The 20,705-nt window shown below is 43.2% G+C and overlaps 1 protein-coding gene across 5 annotated transcripts in view; it reads right to left on the reverse strand.

Moving 5' to 3' along the window:
* Window positions 1-20,705, reverse strand: part of ZNF827 (zinc finger protein 827) — a 175,813-nt gene that overhangs the window by 133,758 nt on the left and 21,350 nt on the right. For all 5 annotated transcript variants that reach the window (XM_036853681.1, XM_036853682.1, XM_036853683.1 and 2 more), the window contains exon 2: window positions 3,940-4,983. In XM_036853681.1, the coding sequence (XP_036709576.1) occupies window positions 3,940-4,983 (1,044 nt within the window). The remainder of the gene's footprint in view (window positions 1-3,939; window positions 4,984-20,705) is intronic.

A 20,705-nucleotide genomic window follows, 5' to 3' on the forward strand; every position in this document is an offset into this window, starting at 1 on the left:
CTCTCTCGGAAACTCGCCTAGTGATTTCTTTTAACCAGGAGCCTGGCATCCTGGGAATCTTGTTGGCCTTCTACAAGAAACTTTGTCTTTAAAATAAAAACCATTTATTTTGTTCTGAGCTGCAACAGAACAGTAGCTTCAAAGAGAATTGAGTCAATGTGTGACATTTATCTTTAGAGTAAATGGACATGATCTTCTTTCTATCATGTCCCCTTTCAGAGGAGCAGTGTGGCATGTGCTGGGGCGCAGGGTCACATGAAAGAAACCTCCTCCTCCAGTGTCACCTCTCCTTGCAGGGGGAACGGCTATCGAGTGGTGGACTCTTTAAGGAATTAAATACACCATGACCTGGCAACAACTGAATCCTGTTCAAATAAGACAAATAAGGGCAGACCTAAAAGACACTTTTTTTTCTCATGGTTTGGACTTCCCGTGACCTAAAGAAGGTCAAAGAAATGCTAGTGTCTAAATGACTCAAGACAGGACTGGCTTTTCTAGCACATCTCCCTTTGTAACTCCAGAATCTACTTTATATGCCCTTTTTGCAACATTTTGAGAAACAGCTTTAAAATGTAAAGCCCCCCTTGAAATCGGAATGGTGTGTAACTTATTTCTGTGGATTCTTTTTTTTGGTTATTATTTGTTTATTTAAGTAGTAGGCAACAGAAACCCTTTCCCTGCTGTGAGAAGTCGTTCCACCTACTTATTTTGAATTAAACTAAGATTTCTTTCTAAAGTAAAGGAAAAAAATAATCACGAGAACTGTTTAGAAGTGTGGGTGACAGCTCTCACTGCATTCCCATAATGCTTTTTAGGTAAAGTCAAGTCACATCCAAATCCAGCCCCCAGGTGGCCCTGAAACCAACAGTACCGTGTGGAGAAAGGGAGAGGAGGGGGCAGACGGAGAAGACCCACCTTCCCTTCCACTCCTCAGATTCAAAAACCAGTGATTCAAGTAACACCAGCCAAATTATCTCTCCATGGTACAAAGTAAATAACAAAATCAGATATTCTATCAACTTCTTAACCCATAATCCAGTTAGGATGCTGGGAAACAATGACATTCACTTTAAGTGAAAAGTGCACAGAGGCACCCCCTCTCCTATTTCCAATCCATGCAGTAAGGAACAGAACTTGTCCACCAACCTAAATGTCCATCAACTGATGAATGGATAAAGATGGTGTATATATATATATATATATATATATATATATATATATATACACATACACATACATACATATACACACACACACAATGTAATATTACTGAGCCATTAAAAAGAATGAAATAATGCCATTGGCAGCAACATGGATGGACCTAGAGATTATCATACTAGGTGAAGTAAGTCAGACAGAAAGACAAATATCATATGATATCGCTTATATGTGCAATCTAACTTATTTACAAAACAAATAGACTCACAGACATAGAAAACAAACTTATGGCTACCAAAGGGGAAAGGAAGGGAGGGATTAATTAGGAGTAAAGGATTTATAGAGACACATCACTATATATAAAATAGATAAACAACAAGGATTTACTGTATAGCACAGGGAACTATATTCAACATCTTGTAATAACCTATAATGGAAAAGAATCTGAAGCTGTACACCTGAAACTAACACAATATTGTAAATCAACTATGGTTTAATAAATAAAAGTTCTAAAGAAACAGAACTTGAATTTAGGATGCGCCCACATGGACACACAGGGGATCATTTCAAGAGCCCTCGTGTTTCTCTTTGCAGCGATCTTTTCTCTTGCGTGAGTTTTACCAAATGAATTTTTTTTTTTTTAATACAATCACTCAGTCAATGGAGCTGCTTTGCCAAGTCTTGCACTGTGAACAGAGGCATGTGCAAAACAGGGGGCACAGGTCCCTGTCCATCAGCAAAAGGGGTGGCAGAGCCCCATTCTGAGAAGTTCTTTTCTCTCCTCTTTCAGTTGGAACATGTTCATTGATTCAAATATTAAGTGTTTCAGCAACAGAATGAATTCAGTAAAGAAAAAAGAAAAAATCAATTTCTTATAGATCTCCATATTCAATTCTGCTGAGAAGCCTGTGGAGGTATGGGCACGGATTAAGTGCATTTAAACCAAAAAGGGAGCACATCTCATTCCTGGAGTGTAGATCCTGCAACAAAACAGGCAAACAGTCTATCGCCCACCCTGGAAGCTCGTGACCTCGCTCTCCTCTTCACGTGCATCTAGTCACTTGAGTGAAAAGATCACACTTCATAACTATTGCTGGTTACACCCAAGACACTTGAAAATTACAAAGCCATTAGAGTCTGCCGTCAGGAGAGAGTTTTATCAGTTCCTTCTTTCCAAGCCTTTAGCCATCTAAAGTTTATTACTAATTTTGCGTAAGCTTTTCCAAGTAACTAATGTCCAGGTGAACTTACAGGAGAAACATCATTAATACAGTTATTTAATAACCAGATGGAGAATACTTATAAAGTGACATTTTACATAGATAGCCATACCTCTCTTTCTGCTGCTACCCCTAAATGAAATTTCTATAAACCAGGAGTGATTTATTCCCTTGCAAAATTACCCCACTCCCTCTGCTTGTCTCCCATTTCCTAATTTTAGCCATTTCTCTCTTTATTTCCCCAGATGGCGAGTGAGAAGTGAAGAGTAGGGAAACTCAGAATTAATCAACATTCCAGGATTTTATTGACACTTCAGAAACCCTGGAGTGAGCAGTTTGGATCACTTAAAGAGTCATAAAAGTTCCACATATCCATTTTCCTAGTTCTGTTCTGCTGTTTACACAAGTTTTCAAGTAATTATAATGAGTGCATATAGCTCACTCAGCAATTTAAATGGAAATTTGTCATAAATGCATCAAACTGATGTTAGCTGTGATTGTTCAGTCAATTATTTGCCATTCTAAGCCCCTGTCATCAACATGGCTGCAAATAATCAAAAGTTGGCTAGACGCACACAATGGCAGCGTTTCTACTGATGAGGACACACATGGCCCACTTCCTGTTCCAGTCTGGCAGGATATCCTCAAGAGACATCTGAAACTCCATATATCCATCTCTGGGACCCTGCATTTACCATGGACATAATTTAGAAACAAACCAGGACAAGAAATGATGTTTCCACTGTGAGGACTCAAGTGACTAAATTTCTCCCTCGGATGAATAACTGTGAATGTCAAGGCTCTATAAAGCGGCCACTTCTCCTTTGGAAAGACCGTCTCCACAAGAAAAACCCATGATTCACATTTTCCACATGCACATTCCTTCAGAATCTGATTGGACTGGAATAAAATAAAGCATTTGCAGGAAATGCTTTGATTACATCTGAATGACAATACTCTTCAGAGTTCTTGTGTGACAAGAAATTATGGAAGAACAAGATAAGTCAAGGCTTACGTTCCACCAAAAATTAATATAAATGCTAACAGGAAAGTATACAGTGTGGTACATTAGGGCAGAATAGCTACTGCTGATACAAAAGTCCATTTGTCATGGAGGCAGTAGGACGGTAAGCTCTCTCTTGTCAACTGTTTCAAAAGCAGTGAGTTTTTCTTCTCCCCTCTGTTCAGTGATGCCATGCTCTCCATGACAAAGGTGCTTTGATCTTCCCCTATTAAATATATCTTGTGTGGACCTAGCCGGAACTTGCTAAGAAAAAGAAAAAAAAAATCATTTCTATGCAACGGAGGAGTACTGTATGTCTCTAAGAGTATTCATTACCTTTCATAACTAAAGCTATTGGTGAAGTTTTTTGTGTCACACATACATGAAAGAACCCCCTAGGCTGCTTACTTAAAATATTTTTCATGCTCCTGCTTTTTTATTCCTGCCTCAGATCAGATGGGGAACCCAAGCGAAGAAGGCAATGAATTAGACGTTGCAAATGACAGGTTAAAAAAAAAAAAAAGACTTACAAGATGATGGAAATGAAAGCATCCATACCTGAGTTGGAGGGTTTAGACACTCTTCCCTTAGGAACTGGGAGTAACAATAATTCCAAGGATTGTGGCGGAGGTGGCGGAGGTGGCGGAGGTGGCGGCGGGGTCACTTTGTCTTGCTTCTTCTCTGAAGGCGGTGGCGGGAGAGGGTCCTCAGGCACCAGTGATGATTTCTCAGCCAGAAGGGTCCCGGCAGCCCTTGCTGCGACCTCTTTCAGAAGGGCCGCCGAGGAGGTCATGGAAGCCAGGGAAAGGAAAGAGCTGGCCGGGGGTGGGTGTTCCTGGCCAGGAGTCAAGCTTCTCTCGCTGACTTTCTTGGATAAAGCTGCCAAGGTGGAGCTGGCAGACTGGGAGCTGAAAGGGGAGGAAAAGGACTCAAATCGCGTGGTCTCCTCCGTCCTGGTCAGCGATTTGTCCTGCAGAACAGCATTGGCTGCAGCTTTCAGTTTGAGGATGGCTGAATCCGGGGACAAGCCGCAGGTGGTGGTTGAGTTTGGCAACCACTTACCTTGATTCCATAGGAAACGGTTACTTGGAGTGTATTGGTCATTCTGTTCCTGCTTCTCAGCCAGCTTCCTGGCCAGCACGCTGAGCTGCTGGGCATGGTGGGACGGTGGGGAAAAGGAGAGATTCGAGCCGACGTTGACTGGGGACTCCACCCTGCCATTGGCCGTGGCTGTGGCATCGAGTTTGAGGGACCCGGCCTCTAGCAGCCGCCTCAAGTTGCTGCTCAAGGGCTTGGTGGAGCCCGCGGGATCATCATCACACAAAGAAGACACGCCGGGGGAGAGGTGATCTGGACACTGCAGTGGGTCTCGCAGGACCTCACCGTCCAGTGCCACCAGCTCCAACGTGTGACTGCTGGGGGTCCCGCTTCCCAAGGAGGTGTCGGGGGAAGTGGACTGCTCCTGGATCCGGTCCTCCAGGGACAGCTTATAGTTCTCCTGGACTTCTCCATAGGATGCTTCCGACGGCGTCTCTGAAGAGTTCCCATACCAGTGTTCTCCTTCACTGAGTTCTCCCTCCGCCTCGTCCTGCCTACTAATATCTGGGGGAATTAAGAAGATCAGGTTTACTCCCAAAGCGAGCAACAAGCAAGCCTGAAGACACTCAAATGGAGTCGTGGACATGCTTCCTCTGCCCTTCCACCCAAGAACCACACGAAAGACAGACACAACTTTAGAGCACGTCAGGTGCTGGGTCAGACCGTCTCAGCCTAAGGCTGAAAGGATGCCGAACAGGCCAAGGTAAAAACACACCCACCTTCTACACATGTTCATCGTTCTCATAATTATTCCAGATAAAGTGAAATGGAAAAGGAGGAAAGAGAAAAATGGATCTGGTAAAGAAGAAACCGCTACTTTCAGTGATTGGGGAAATGGGAAGAAGCTTGTACCCTGGTGAAAAATCCCAGCATGACATCTTTAGGATCGTGTGGGAATGAAAGAGGCAGACTGGCAGAAGGGAAAACACAGTGTGATGAGACCCAAGGCAGTGGGAAGCCGCTTCTCCACTTTCTAACTCCACAACCTCAGACGCGTCATTTAGCTGGCTTGATATAGTAAAATGCAATTAACTTTAAGTTGATCAAATCATGTAAATAAAAACCTGCCTATTAGCTATTATACCAACTTCACATAGTTGCTCTGAAACCTCCATCATAACAAACATGTGACCATGTTTTGAAAACAGTCAAGTACTATATAAAAATGAGATCTCATTAGCAAACACTATTCACATTCCTGATTTCTTAAAGGGACAACGCATGCTGCTTGTTTGAGATTCCAACCCCCGACTCACCTGCCCTCTCAACATGGGCAGTGATTACTAATTTATTCCCTCACTACACCCAGAGTCCCCTTTCGTTATTTTTCTATCCATTAGTTTATCTGTCCACCCTTACTGCTCGCACTGGCCCCCGGCACCGGTCAGTTGGGACTCTTTGCCGTTCCAGGAGCACAAGTGGGCTCCGCCACTTTTCTACCTTTGCTCAAAATATTCCCTTGATCTGGAATGTCTTTCTCCAGAAAACCCGACGGTCCAACTCTGCCCATCCTTCAACAGCCAGCTCAAAGGATTCTTCCTCATGATTCTGCCTAGAACTCTCAGTCAGAATTAATCTCTCTTTCTCATTCATTCACTCACTCGTTCAACAAATAATGAGGGAGCGCCTGCTGCATGTCAGGCGTTGTTCTAGATTGTTCTAGACTGAACAACGTTGAACAAAACAAAGATCCTGCCTTCTTGGAGCTTACATTCCAGTGGAGAAAGACAGATGTTAAACAAAATGAATAAATGAGTAAATCCTCCAGTAAGCCAGAGGGTGGTAAGTGTTATAGGAAAAGATACAGAACAGGGCAAGGAGGATTGGAGGTAAGGGGTAGGAGGTGAGCTGTCATGTTAAATAAGGTAGCTGGGGTGAGGCTTCACTGAGGCGGTGACATTTGAGCAAAGACCTGAAAGATGCCAGCAGCTGGTCAGGCAGCCATCTCTGGGAGAGGGGCCCAGGCAGATCAGAGGGGGTCACTGTCAATGCCCTGATGTGGGAACTTGCCTGGCATGTGCATGGACCAGCAAGGAAGCCAGTGTGGGGAGAGTGGAGTGAGTGAGTGAGTGTCAGAGCAGTAGGAGAGAAAGAGAAATAACGAACGAGAGAGAGAGAGAGGGAGAGAGAGAGAGAGAGAGAGGGAGAGAGAGAGAGGGAGAATGTGTAAGTTATAAAGGAGGGAGGCCATGCCTATCAGTAGGACATTGTAAACTATTGAAAGGTCTTTTGCATCTGGTGCAACTGGGAACCACTGGAGGGGGAGGGGCAGGGCAGTGACATGATGTGACTCAGGTTTTCAAAGGTTTGTTCTGGCCGTGTGTGGAAAAGAGAACGCAGGTACAAGGTGGGAACAGGGAGGCCAGCTCAAGGTGATTGCAGGTGGGGAGAAGTAGCCGGATTCTGTGCATATTTGGAATGCAGACCCAACATTCCCATTTTTTAAATATTGGTATTATATTACTCTAAATGAACTGTCTGCTATGAACTTAACTTCTAAAAAATTAAGTGGTGGTGTTCCTTGAAGGCAGGGATTTTCTTATTATGTACAGATCCCACATATGCCTAGCACAATGTCTGGTCCCTAGCAGAGTTCTGTGAAGGTTTAGGGACTGAGCCAAAATCCCCCACTGTGCCAAGTTTTGCTGTATAACATGCTGTTTCCTTTCCCAATAGAAATAGCTGCAAGTAGTAATGTACGAACTACAAGCTAATACACTGATCTTCCCCTGCTCTTTAGAGGAGAAATGTCACAAATGACAAATTCTCTTTCACTAAGTTAAAGTTCTGCAACTCCTTCCTGAGATTCCTTATTAAGTTATCAAGAAAATATAAAATATCAAATGGAATTTGCTGGAAAAAAGCAGACAGAATTGAGTTTTCTCTGTTAAGAACAGTCTGGCTCCTTGTGATTTGTCACATTTCCTTCTTCCCATTTGATTTCAACATTTTTCATCTTTCCTGAAATCGGCGGAACCCAGAACTACCCATCTCCCCAGCGGCTTCTCGTAGGGATGCTTTTACCAAACACCAAGCAGTCAACATCCATTTCAACAATAGGGCTAATTTTACGTTCCTTTGGCAAAGCCCCTGTCTTGATTTCAGATTAAATACCTCATCCTTCGGAAAAATCACATGGGAATGATCTTATAAATAGTAAGAGAAGTAAAAGATTTAAAAATCACTCCAGTAAGAATAGTTGAAGATCTTGTTCAAGGATCTCTCCTTTGATCTTTATTAGCACTCACTAAATGAGCTAACATAGGAAAATGTATGTTTCAAAAGGAAATACTTGGAGATTATGTTTTTGTCAAACTAGAGTAGCTCGAGATAGTCAAGATTGGTCTAGAATCTTGTAGTATGAGGCAATTAACAAGGTACATAAAATCAGGGTTTTGAGAACCACAAAGAATTACAACCACAAACGTGTCCAGTCTTGTCATTTTACTGAGACTATTAAATACTGTAAAGGTTACCTGATTGCATCAAAGGCACACAGCTAACCTACTGCTAACACTGGAACCCAAAACCCAAATCTCTCAACACCTGGCCTAAGGTTCCTTTTCAAAGCCCCTGCCAGATGCCCTCTGAATAGCAACTTCTAGAAAGCTCTGAGCAGCTGTCCTCTCACCCCCAGCCAGCTATCCTTCCACCCTCTGGAAACAGAAATCAGCAAGAGAATTCTCAGTAATAAGGACAGTATTCACTCTTTATTTTAAGATAAACCATTAAGAGGTAAGTAGCCATTATTCCTATACTCTGATCTCTCCATTCCCTCTCTGCCTCTTCTCTGTTGCTGTCGTCAAAAATTGATATTGAACGCCTGAAGAATTCAACACATCTATTGGCAAAGCCCCAAAGGCAAAGTTTAATTTCCTGCCCCCTCCAGACCCTAAGTGAGCAAGAATATTCCCCCTCCAAATGTGAAGCCGGTGAGTGGGTCCAAAACTGAAGAATTCAGGCTCTAATCCCATCAACCAGTGATAAGGAGATCCAAACGTTCAAGAGTGTTAAAAAAACAACAAGGACTTACTGTATAGCACAGGGAACTCTGCTCAATGTTATGTGGCAGCCTGGATGGGAGGGGAGTTTGGGGGTGAATGGATACATGTATATGTATGGCTGAGTTGCTTTGCTGTGCACCTGAAACTATCACAGCATTGTTAAGCAGCTTTACTCCAACATAAAATAAAAAGTTAAAAAAAAAAAAAGAGAGAAACAAACAGTTGATATCCACTTTTAAAGCAACTTCCTCAACCTCACCAAAACACAGCCGAGAACAAGCAAACAATCAAACAAAACATTTCTTAAACAGACCAATTTACGTCCTTTAAAACCCCGAGATATTTCTCCCTGCTTTGCAGACACGCTCACTGAGATACACACACTCTCTTGTGCAGTGCAAGGAAACTCGGCTACCTAAAGAATATTTTTAAACTCGTAATATTCTATTTATCACTTTTCCAAAAATGCTGCTCCTGAAATCGAGGTTTGTCAAGTAATAAACCAGCAAATAATTGTAAGGCATGACCTAGAAGGAGCCAGACCAGAAACCCGAGGAGAAACATCTCCGAAATTATTCTGTCATCACCTGAGGTCAAGTAAAAGGTGGAAGATGCACGCAGAGAAATGAGTGCAAGAGAAGTTGGGACCTGCAGAGGTTTAGAGAAAAGTCCCGACAGGCTTCGACAAATAGGCTTTCAGTTCATAAAACGGCGGCAACAAGGAGTTTCTCCCCCAAATATTAATTTTGTTTCCCTTCTGCTGGGCTGTTGTTTTATTTTCACATTCAGTTTCATTCTTCCTGGTCCAGTTGCGGGGAGCTCCGCTTCAGTGGGGTCTGCAGCGCTACCCGCCAGCCACACACCCCCCACCCCGCCCCCCCCGCGCCTTTCACACCGCATGATGAGAAAAGGTTCTCTCACCGGGATGTTCGAATAGCATTCCTGCAATCTAGGGGATTAATCTGCCGGACATCACGAACTTCAGAACAAGTGTGGCGTGACTTTTGACGCTCTTTCCCAACCTGAGGCTCCCCCCACGCACACACCCCATCCCCCAGCCCCACCCGGGGCTGCGAGGCTGTTCTGTTTCCTGGTCTGTCACCGGCAGGGAACAGTGGCACGTAATCACAGGGCAGCGCACAGGCCACTGTCCTGCAGACGCTCCCCGCTCATCCAGCCCCCACCGTGGATCTCACAGCTCTCCTGACAGGCTCCTGGGGAAGCCTCCGAGCTGCCCGTGTAAATAACTCCCTTCTAGATCCATTATTTTTAACCTCCAGAACAGGAAGCTATTTCCATTGCTAACTTACGACAACCTATGTCTCTGACAGCCAGGTTCACACTCATTCCTGTCAATTTTACTAAACAGTCTGTTTTGGTGTGTTTCCCTTTAAATCAGAAACTCGAAGAATTAAGAATAGAAACGGTGCAATTACAGAATGAGAATATGCTGAATACATTTTGTTTCCATGTGGCAAAGACTTCTCCTTTGGGGAAAACAAAACCACATTTCACTACCTAACACATTTATTTACAATTCAGTCCTCAAGCAGAGAAACTGGGTAACTTGAGAGCCACAACTCTCGCTGCATTTTTTTCAACTCACTTCCTTTTCAGTTTGACAGTTTTAATCAGATGCATTTCATTGGACTGATATTCAACTGAGAAGGTCCTCGTTCAGAAAGATCGGGAGGAGAGAGAAAAAAATATATAAGGAGTCGCCTATTACTTTTCACGCCTTTTGGCTGAGGTGAAAGCGAGTGGAGATGGAAGCCGAAAAGCCTCACTTCTAAGTCTACCCACAAACCATTCCCACCAGTCGGGCCACATGAATCTCACCAGCAGGTATTGAAGAGAACCAGGATTAAGCTCTCAGGACTCGCCTGGATGGAGCTGACTCATGGTCAGGCCTCTGGCAGCCAACACCCTCTTCTTGTGACCACAGGTGTATTCACCTGGTCCCTAACCTTCTGGCTCATTTTCATCTACAAATCTTCCATGTTTTCACTTTCCACCTAATACACATCCATAGCTAAAGGCCACACGTCACTATCAGTATTATCAGTTATACCTGGAATACAAACCTTAACTCATACAACAGACTTTTCCTTGCAACTGTATACAAAAGCAGTTTGCAAAGTTTGTGGAGCCGTGTACAAAAGTTATGAGTAAAACCAATGCTGATAATTGGTTTAATTCAACATTTACTGAGCATTTACCATGTTCGGGGAACTGTTCTCTGCAACAGGGCGCCTCGGGGATGCAACAATTTCTAGGCCAACAGTTTATAATCAACAGGGAAGCCAGGAATGTGCAATCCTATGAAACACAATGACTAGTACCATCAAGCAAGAGTCGTGTGTGCGTAAGAGAGCAAATCATTCCAATTGTGCAGGTGGCTTTGGAAATGGACCTCGGAGGATGAAGAGGATTTCAACAGACGGCACTGGAAATTCACTCATAAGAGGGCTTGCTCCTCTGTGAGCTATCAAACAGGAAACAGCCCAGTTGTGGAGTAAGCTAATATTCTGGTGACCAATGTTAGATAAATGCACCTATGGAAAATGTTTCCAGATTCTTCACATTTTAAAAACTCACCGTCTATTGATTTGTTAAGGGCAGATTTGACCAACTGCCTTACCCTACTCACTACTTTGCGGGTTTTTTTGATTTATTTATTTACTTACCTACTTATAATTTATTTATTTTTGGCTGTATTGGGTCTTCGTTGCCAGATGTGGGTTTTCTCTAGCTGTGGCAAGCAGGGGCTACTCTTTGCGGTGCACTGGCTTCTCATTGCGGTGGCTTCTCTCATTGCGGAGCACAGGCTCTAGAGCGCAGGCTCAGTAGTTGTGGCACGCGGACTCAGTAGTTGTGGCTCACGGGCTCAGTAGTTGTGGCTCACGGGCTCTAGAGCGCAGGCTCTGTAGCTGTGGCACACAGGCTTAGTTGCTCCGCGGCATGTGGGATCTTCCCGGACCGGGGATCGAACCCGAGTCCCCTGCATTGGCAGGCGGATTCTTAACCACTGCACCACCAGGGAAGTCCCCACTACTTTTGAAATCAAACCGTTAGGTTATACATTCCTGGGGCAGGACCGTGAGTCAAGTCACTTTTGTACTTCCCCTCGAAGCCCTGCCCATAGTAGGGGTAGGTAGTAGGGCTTCTGTGGTTGTAAATGACAAGCAGGACTGCAGGAAGCCATAGGTGATGTTCTTGGTCCCTACATCACTGAGAGGGACACAGTGTCCCTCAGAGAGGGTGTGGAAAGCACCATAGGGCTCCCTCTCATTTGCCTCTAGTCTCTTCTCGGAGGTTAACATCTCCTCTCGGGCCACCTTTCCCAGGAGGCTAAAAACCTGGCCGCGCAGGTTCTGGGTTCTCACTCTCAATGACGTACCATGGGAGAAAGGTCCTTCCTCCTCCGATTGACTGCTGCAGGTCACGTGCCACTCCCTGGACCTATCGCTGAAGCTAGAGGGCAGGCTTAACAATGGCTCAATGTGGGTCACAGAAGAAAGCAGAGGAAAGAGGCACCAGGAGGACAAAAGCAATGACCTCTCTAATGTTTCATAAAGGTTTAGTATGCTGCACATCAGGCGGTTCGGAACCCATTTTGTGATTCTGAGCGTAAAACATATCCTCGTTTAGGCCGATTTACTTGCCAATTTTTCAGTTGTCCCTTTGTAGGCTGAAAGCCTCAGCACATCCCCCCACACCGGTTCTGCCCTCAGCGAAGAGACCTTTCAGGGGTTCGGGGCTCCAAGTCCACAGTCCGAGTGACAGGCATGGGCAGGTAATCGGCTCTGCAGGACCAAGCCGCAGAGACCGCAGTTCCAGAACACCGATGCCCGGTGGCACCCATCCGCTGTCAGCGTGGCCAAGAAGAAAATGTAAGAATTGCTAGTTATTTTAAACTGCCAGGGTGGAGAAGACAACCAGATCCCTGTCACCAGTCCAACTGGGGAAAAGGTGCCGTGAGGGCATGGGGAAATGAGAGGAAGTCTGGAGAGGATGAGTCCGCAGACTGAGATAGCAGGGCGGGCTCCTGGGTCAAAATGAGCATTTTGCACACAGCAGTGTTTGCAAATTCTTGTTGGAAGTGTCCACGAGGAAAACAAAGGTATCACAAATTAACACATCGCTCCTTATCTTCAGAGTGAGTTCCAAACAGTATCTAAGCCAGTTTCAATATTCTCATATAAAGTTGCCAGATCTTCCAGTGACCGAGGAACTACCCAAGCTCCTCCGTCAAACGGCTCATCTCAACGTGAATGGCAACTCCTCCATCCCTGTAACTGCTTAGACCAAAAGGCCACAGCCAGTCTCCTCTATCCTCTTTCTCTCACCACCACCACACATCTAATTCATTTGTGGATTCTGTTGGTTCTACTTTCAACATACATCCCAAATTTTGCTACTTTTCACCATTACTACAACTCCCACCCTCGTATACAGCACTGCACCCTTTGCCTGGACCATGGCAGTAGCCTTTTTTTTTTTCCTTTATACGTCTTTATTGGAGTATAATTGCTTTACAACGTTGTGTTAGTTTTTGCTGTGTAACCAAGTGAATCAGCTCTATGTATACATATATCCCCATATCCCCTCCCTCTTGAGCCTCCCCCCCACCCTCCCTATTATCCCACCCCTCTAAGTGGTCACAAAGCACCAAGCTGATCTCCCTGTGCTCTGCGGCTGCCTCCCACTAGCTATCCATTTTACATTTGGTAGTGTATATATGTCAGTGCTACTCTCTCACTACGTCCTAGCCTCCCCTTCCCCCGTGTCCTCAAGTCCATTCTCAACGTCTGCATCTTTATTCCTGCCCTACCACTAGGTTCATCAGTACCATTTTTCTAGATTCCATGTATATGCGTTAGCATTCAGTATTTGTTTTTCTCTTTCTGACTTACTTCACTCTGTATGACAGACTCTAGGCCCATCTACCTCACTACAGATAACTCAATTTCGTTTCTTTTTATGGCTGAGTAGTCTTCCATTGTATATATGTGCCACATCTTCTTTATCCATTCGTCTGTCGATGGACATTTAGGTTGCTTCCATGTCCTGGCTATTGTAAATAGTGCTGCAATGAACATTGCGGTACATGTATCTTTTTGGATTATGGTTTTCTCAGGGTATATGCCCAGTAGTGGGATTGCTGGGTCGTATCGTAGTTCTACTTTTAGTTTTTTAAGGAACCTCCATACTGTCCCTGTTCTCCATAGTGGCTGTATCAATTTACACTCCCACCAACAGTGCAGGAGGGTTCCCTTTTCGCCACACCCTCTCCAGTATTTATTGTTTCTAGATTTTTTGATGATGGCCATTCTGACCAGTATGAGGTGATATCTCATTGTGGTTCTGATTTGCATTTCTCTAATGATTAGTGATTTTGAGCATATTTTCACATGTTTGTTGGCCATCCGTATGTCTTCTTTGGAGAAATGTCTATTTAGGTCTTCCTCCCATTTTTGGATTGGGTTGTTTGTTTTTTTGATATTGAGCTGCATGAGCTGCTTGTATATTTTGGAGATTGGCAGTAGCCTTCTGACTGGTTGCCTTACTTCCAATTCTTGCCCCACTATTCTTAGCCAGCAGCCAGAGTAAGCTTTTAAAAATATCTCCAACTCCACTACTCCATCCACAAAGCCTCCACAATGGCCTCTCACATTTCTCAGAATAAAAGCCAAAACCCTTACCTTGACCTCAAGGCCCTACATAATCTGTATCCCTCTGGCTTCATCTGCTACCACTCTGCCTTGTTAATAAAGTAGGCTCCTGCCTCAGGGCCTTTGCACTTGCTATTCCCGTTGCTTGAAAGATTTTTCCCCCAAAAAGAGCCACATGGCTGATTCCCTTACTTCCTCAGGTCTCCCCTCAAACATAACTGTTTACTAGAATAGAAGCTCCATAAGAGAGAAAGCTTTGTTTTGCTTGCTGCTGTATCCTCAGCACTTAGAATGGTACTCACTGGAGCACACACTCAAATATTTGCCACATGTATGAATGAGAAAGAAGAATGGGCTTGGGACTTCCCTGGTGGTGCAGTGGTTAAGAATCCGCCTGCCAATTCAGGGGACACAGGTTCGAACCCTGGTCTGGGAAGATCCCACATGCCGCAGAGCAACTAAGCCCGTGCGCCACAACTACTGAGCCTGTGCTCTAGAGCCTGTGAGCCACAACTACTGAAGCCTGCGTGCCTAGAGCCCGTGCTCCGCAACAAGAGAAGCCACCGCAATGAGAAGCCCGCGCACCACAACGAAGACTAGCCCCGGCTCACCACAACTAGAGAAAGCTCGTGCGCAGCAATGAAGACCCAACACAGCCAAAAATAAATAAATAAATATTTTAAAAAAGAAGGAAGAATGGGCTTAACAATCAGAAAGGTAGCCCTTGTCTGTACTGGAAATGAGAACTGTTTTCCAAATTACAAATGACAATTCTATTTTTCTCATGTGAGTCAAACACAGAATAGGGAAAAGAGCCTGTTTTGCAAACTTTTCCACCAGAGCCTGCCTGGTGGCCAAGAAAAGACAACAGCAGCTTAGGGAAACGTGGGACTGAAGCTGATGCCCCCTCCAGGAAGCCCCACATTTCTTTGAGTTTTAGCTTAACATTTCAAGTGAATTCTGCACTCTATACTATAGCTGTGCTTGTCCTTACTTAATAATACGGGGGTATTTCTCACAAACCGTCCAGAAACATTTATTCTCCTGGAAAGTGCACCATTTCCCTCTGGATACCCACCTGCTTTGGAGAAACATGTACCCTATTCGGAGAAGCAAGAATGTATGAAAAGTATGTAGCACAGTGTCAAGAGTTCAGTAAGGGGCGGCTGTCAGTGTTACTATTATTACTATCAGAAAACAGCACTCGTCCTGGTACGCCCCACTTCAGAGAGCAAAGCAGAAGCCCAGAAGGTAACTTCCCAGGAGGATACAATGGATCCGTAGGATATCAAGAACTACAACTCTATTTGTTGAAACTGAATTTTGTTATAGGTATTATTTTAGAGATGGAAAAGCCTTGGAGATGAGTTCATAGGTCTAGCCTCTAGGCAGAGGCCTAGAGAGAGCTGGTGATTTGCCCGAGGTCCCATATTGATTCACAAAAAAGACGGGACTTGAGCTCAGATGTCCCAATGCAGAGGTCAGTGCTTCTACTACTAAATCACTAAGTGATCATCGCTGAGTGAATGAATGAATCCTAGAATGAGGCCTGGAACACTGCAGGTTCCCAATAAACATTTGTTGAACGAGTAAACAATCATGTATAAAGCACTGGAAATGTACCTGGTTCTATATTGGGTGTTTTAATATTCACCAGCAAATTTGATCCTCACAATAATTTTACGTGGTAGACTGTACTCTCTTCGCTTTACAGACCAGGAAACCAAGTTTCCAAAAGGCTTACTTAATATACACACCTAGTGACAAAGCGAGGTTCAAACTCATACCTTCGGAATATGAGTAACTTGACAAAAAAGTAATATTTCAGGTAATCAAAAAGTACCAAAGTACCTTGATGTAGTCAGCATATTTTTATTTTGTTTTGATGGGATTTAAAAATGCATACATACTCAAACAGGATGTGTGAAACATAATTACTGTGTTTGTAACATGATTATTATGTTCTGAGATGTGTCTCAGAAACTCCTGGGACTTTTCAGCAGCTTGCCCCCATATTAAATAGCCCCAAGCAATGGTATTTTAAGTTACTATTCTTACTTTAATAGTCTTTTGACTTCTTCATTTTTTTTTTTTTCTATTATGCCCTACACAGAGCCCCTTCCTTCTAAATTTGAAACTTTTTTGTCTGCCATAACTGAAAAAACAATCACCAGGCTTATTAAAACTGTGCAAACTAAAGATGAAAACCAAGTGTCATAGGTTGAATTGTGTCCCTTCAAAAGATGCTGAAGTCCAACCCCCAGTACCTGTGAATGTCATCGATTTTAGAAATAGGATCTTTGTAGGCGATCAAGTTGAGATGAGGTCATTAGCGTGGGCCCTAATCCAATATGACTGGTGTCCTTATAAAAAGGGGAAATTTGCACACAGAGACGGACAAGCCATGTGAAGACTGTAGTTGTGCTGCCACAAGTCGAGAAACTACCAGAAGCTGGGAGAGAGACCAACAACAGATACTTCCCTAGCACCTTCAGAAGGAGCATGGCCCTCCTGACACGCTGATCTTGGACTTTTGGCCTCCAGAACAGTGAGACAATACATTACTTTCGTTTGAGCCTCTTTTGAATCATGGGAATACAATATCTATTTGCTTTGTTTGTATTAAATTATTGCATATAATTGTCATAGGATCTTATCGATTAAGAATAATTATTAAAAGAAATTTTTTTTTGTCATTTAAGCCATCCAATTGGTGGCACCTTGTAATGGCAGCTCTAGAAAACAAATACACTTAAGTTTGAATGAAGGCCTGAGACTCTTTTCTGGGGTTGTTCACCTCTGGATTCTAAACCATAGCCTCAGCTGGTACTGTAGCTTTTGTATAAGCTGGGTTTATTGCACAAAACTGACCACCCTGCCACTCAGTGTGAAGTCACCTGAGGCTGCAGAGATTACAGACTAAAAGGTTATTTTTGCTTCTCTCTAAACTTTAGCCAAATTTCTGTCAAATGTAAGATTTTGAAAAAGACATTACGCAAGAGAAGTCTTTTATTATTAGAGCAACTTAGAAATCTCCAAACAAACAAATCTATCTATCTATCTATCTATGTGTGTATATATGTACTCATCACCACATATGTTGTAGCAAATTAAAAAGGAGGGGATACTTGAAAATATAGTATGAACCCACTGGCCAGAAGGCCAATCGAGAGACCAAAACAGGATTGGTTAGTCCACAGATTGATTCCTTGATGCTTACTTAACCCTTTCAGGCACCTCCATGTTACAAAAAGCATATAGAATTTGTCCCCTCAAGCAATCAGAAGTAAATTTACCATGAATACCATGGTGTTACCAGAAAAATTGTCTGCTAAGGCTGATAAATAGGTTGATTATCTGCTTCCTTGACTTTTATTTCCTCTTGTGTAAATGTTTTCATCCCAACATTACCAATACCTGTTCTAAGATGAATGATAAATTACCAAACTACTGAAATCACCAGGAAATTCTTAATAGATCAAAAAAGAACTTAACAACAACAACAAGCCGTAATAACATAATAATGCACTCTGTAGTCTAAGAACAGCCCTCTATAGAGAGATAAATGGCTACTTAGTAAAATCTTAGCTTATACATAAAATGATACATTTATTTGTGAGCACATTTACCAAGTGTTGACAGCAGGCACCTTGGAATGAAACATATCACAGTCACAATTGTTCTGACTGCCAACAGAAAAGTTCACACAGTAAGCCCTTTATTGACTAAAAATATATGTATATCCAGAAGGAAAAGAGCCTTAGGGGATAAGAGATTTAGCAAGGGAGAGGAAATTGCTTTTTATTTAGTGATTAAATACACATAAAACAAAAGCTACAGAGGAAGCAGCTCCTAGCTCCCACATACTCACAAAAGGAGATGGTGCACTGGAATTGTGTGAGAATATTTCTTTGGGTTATGCATGAGAATCCATGACACCAAAGAACACCACTTACAAGGACAACCCTAACTCAAAGTCAACTTTAAACACTGATTTAGGCCAACAATTTTAACCTTTACTGGAACCAGGCTTTGTGCCAGGGCTGCTATCTAGTGGTCAAATGTTCTCTTATTTGTTCTCTCCCTTTCTTTTCCCTGCCCACCTTCTGGCACACACATACGAAGTCAATGATAGAAGGCCAAAAGACAGTGGATACAACAAAATCTACAAGCAACCAACAAACCAGGGCAATTCCAAGGGCCAGAATACCCTGGAGCTGGATTAACAGTCCCTTAACAACCCGGAGTCCACCGGTTTTGTCCACTTAAGTCTCTTTGAAGAATTCCAGGGGTGATTTCCTTTCTTCCCGGACTTTCCTCAGGCATGCCCACTTGGGGTTTCACTAAGAACACTTTGCTAAGTCTTTCACCTGAAAGAAACCTGGCACTGTTTTCTAGTTGTCTGTCACCAGGAGCAATGCTGCAGAGAAGAAAACATTCATTCCGCTTCCCAACAAAGCTCAGTCCTTCTGGAAATGCATCAAGTGATAAGGCTGAGGTCAGGGAATATGTCTACTGTTGCTTCAGATGAAGGTTCAACCCCAAGGTAAATGCTCAACAACAGCAAAAAATCCCTCTGACCCACAGATGTATGGCCCCAAAGTGAGCCTGGCCATTTCCCGGGAGTGACCTCTTACATTATTCGTATGTCAGCTCCTCTCGTTGTTAACCTTTTGGGAGTCTGTAAAATGCCCCAATTCTCTGTTTGAATAACCACACCACTTCTTTTTCATCTTATAGAACTTAGAACTCTCTGCAGCCCTCTGGCTACAATATTCTCCCACATGTTATAAGAACTTAAGTTACCTAGCTTATCCTCCACCAATAACTGGTATTTGAAAAGGAGGATGAAAAGCTATAGGGCCATTTAAAGCTTTCATTTGAAAAGCTTTTTGATATAAATATTCTCAACTACTCAGGCTTTGTTTTCAATCTACATGGTTTGAAGCTACTTAGAAGAAAGCCAAATTCTTTTGGTATTTCCACACTAACGTCAATAGTAGTGAATCCTGTAAAGCAGGGTCAGCAATCTTTTTCTGTGAAAGGCCAGACAGTAAATATTTCAGGCTTTGTGGTGCACATACGGTCTCTGTCCCATATTCTTTGTTTTTTTGTTTTTGTTGCCATTGCTTATTTGTTTTAAACAACGCTTTAAAATGTAAAACCATTCTTAGCTCAAGGGGCTGCACAGAAACAGGCAGAAAAGTAGGTAATTTTTCTTTATAATCAAAGCAGAATGGTGCTTAAAACAATACTGGAAATTCGGACAGATGGCAACAAGTTTCATCGCCATCTTCTTAAGCCAGCCACTTCTGTGCGTCACTAAGGACCCTGGTGCCTCGGTTTCTTCATCTATAAGGGGGTTTAGAATAGATCAGGGATTTATAAACCACACCCTCAAAAACCCTAGGACTCCAGGGAAGGGCCTGGTTGTGTGGATCCACTTACCTTGCACCTCAGCACACGGCTAACCTGCAGCCCAACTTTGATCTTATCTATACACGAGCGCTCTCCTTAAAGACAAGGGTTCACTAATTTTTTTTTCTTTTTAGTTTTAAAAACGCTGCATTAGATGATCTCGGGGATCTTCCTGGTGTGCGTCCTCCACGAGGATTGGATAATTGGATAATCGATCCTTTTCCAATCATTGTATTGAGAAGTGGCAGGTAGATAGGAAATGATTATTTTTTTAATATCTTTATTGGAGTATAATTGCTCTACAGTGGCGTGTTAGTTTCTGCTGTATAACAAAGTGAATCAGCTATACGTATACATATATCCCCATATCTCCTCCCTCTTGCGTCTCCCTCCCACCCTCCCTATCCCACCCCTCTAGGTGGTCACAAAGCACCGAGCTGATCTCCCTGTGCTATGCGGCTGCTTCCCACTAGCTATCGATTTTACATTTGGAAGTGTTATATATGTCCATGGCACTCTCTCACTTCGCCCCAGCTTACCCTTCACCCTCCCCGTGTCCTCAAGTCCATTCTCTACGTCTGCATGTTTATTCCTGTCCTGCCCCTAGGTTCTTCAGAACCATGGGTTTTTTTTTTAGATTCCATATATATGTGTTAGCGTACTGTATTTGTTTTTCTCTTTCTGACTTACTTCACTCTGTATGACAGACTCTAGGTCCATCCACCTCACTACAAATAACTCAATTTCATTTCGTTTTATGGCTGAGTAATATTCCATTGTATATATGTGCCACATCTTCTTTATCCATTCATCTGTTGATGGACAGTTTAGGTTGCTTCTATGTCCTGGCTATTGTAAATAGAGCTGCAATGAACATTGTGGTACATGACTCTTTTTGAATTATGGTTTTCTCGGGGTATATGCCCAGTAGTGGGATTGCTGGGTCGTATGGTAGTTCTATTTTTAGTTTTTTAAGGAACCTCCATACTGTTCTTCATAGTGGCTGTATCAATTTACATTCCCACCAACAGTGCAAGAGGGTTCCCTTTTCTCCACACCCTCTCCAGCATTTACTCTTTGTAGATTTTTTGATGATGGCCATTCTGACCAGTGTGAGGTGATACCTCAT

The sequence above is a fragment of the Balaenoptera musculus genome, chromosome 5, assembly GCF_009873245.2.
Source record: "Balaenoptera musculus isolate JJ_BM4_2016_0621 chromosome 5, mBalMus1.pri.v3, whole genome shotgun sequence".
Classification (NCBI taxonomy): domain Eukaryota; kingdom Metazoa; phylum Chordata; class Mammalia; order Artiodactyla; family Balaenopteridae; genus Balaenoptera; species Balaenoptera musculus.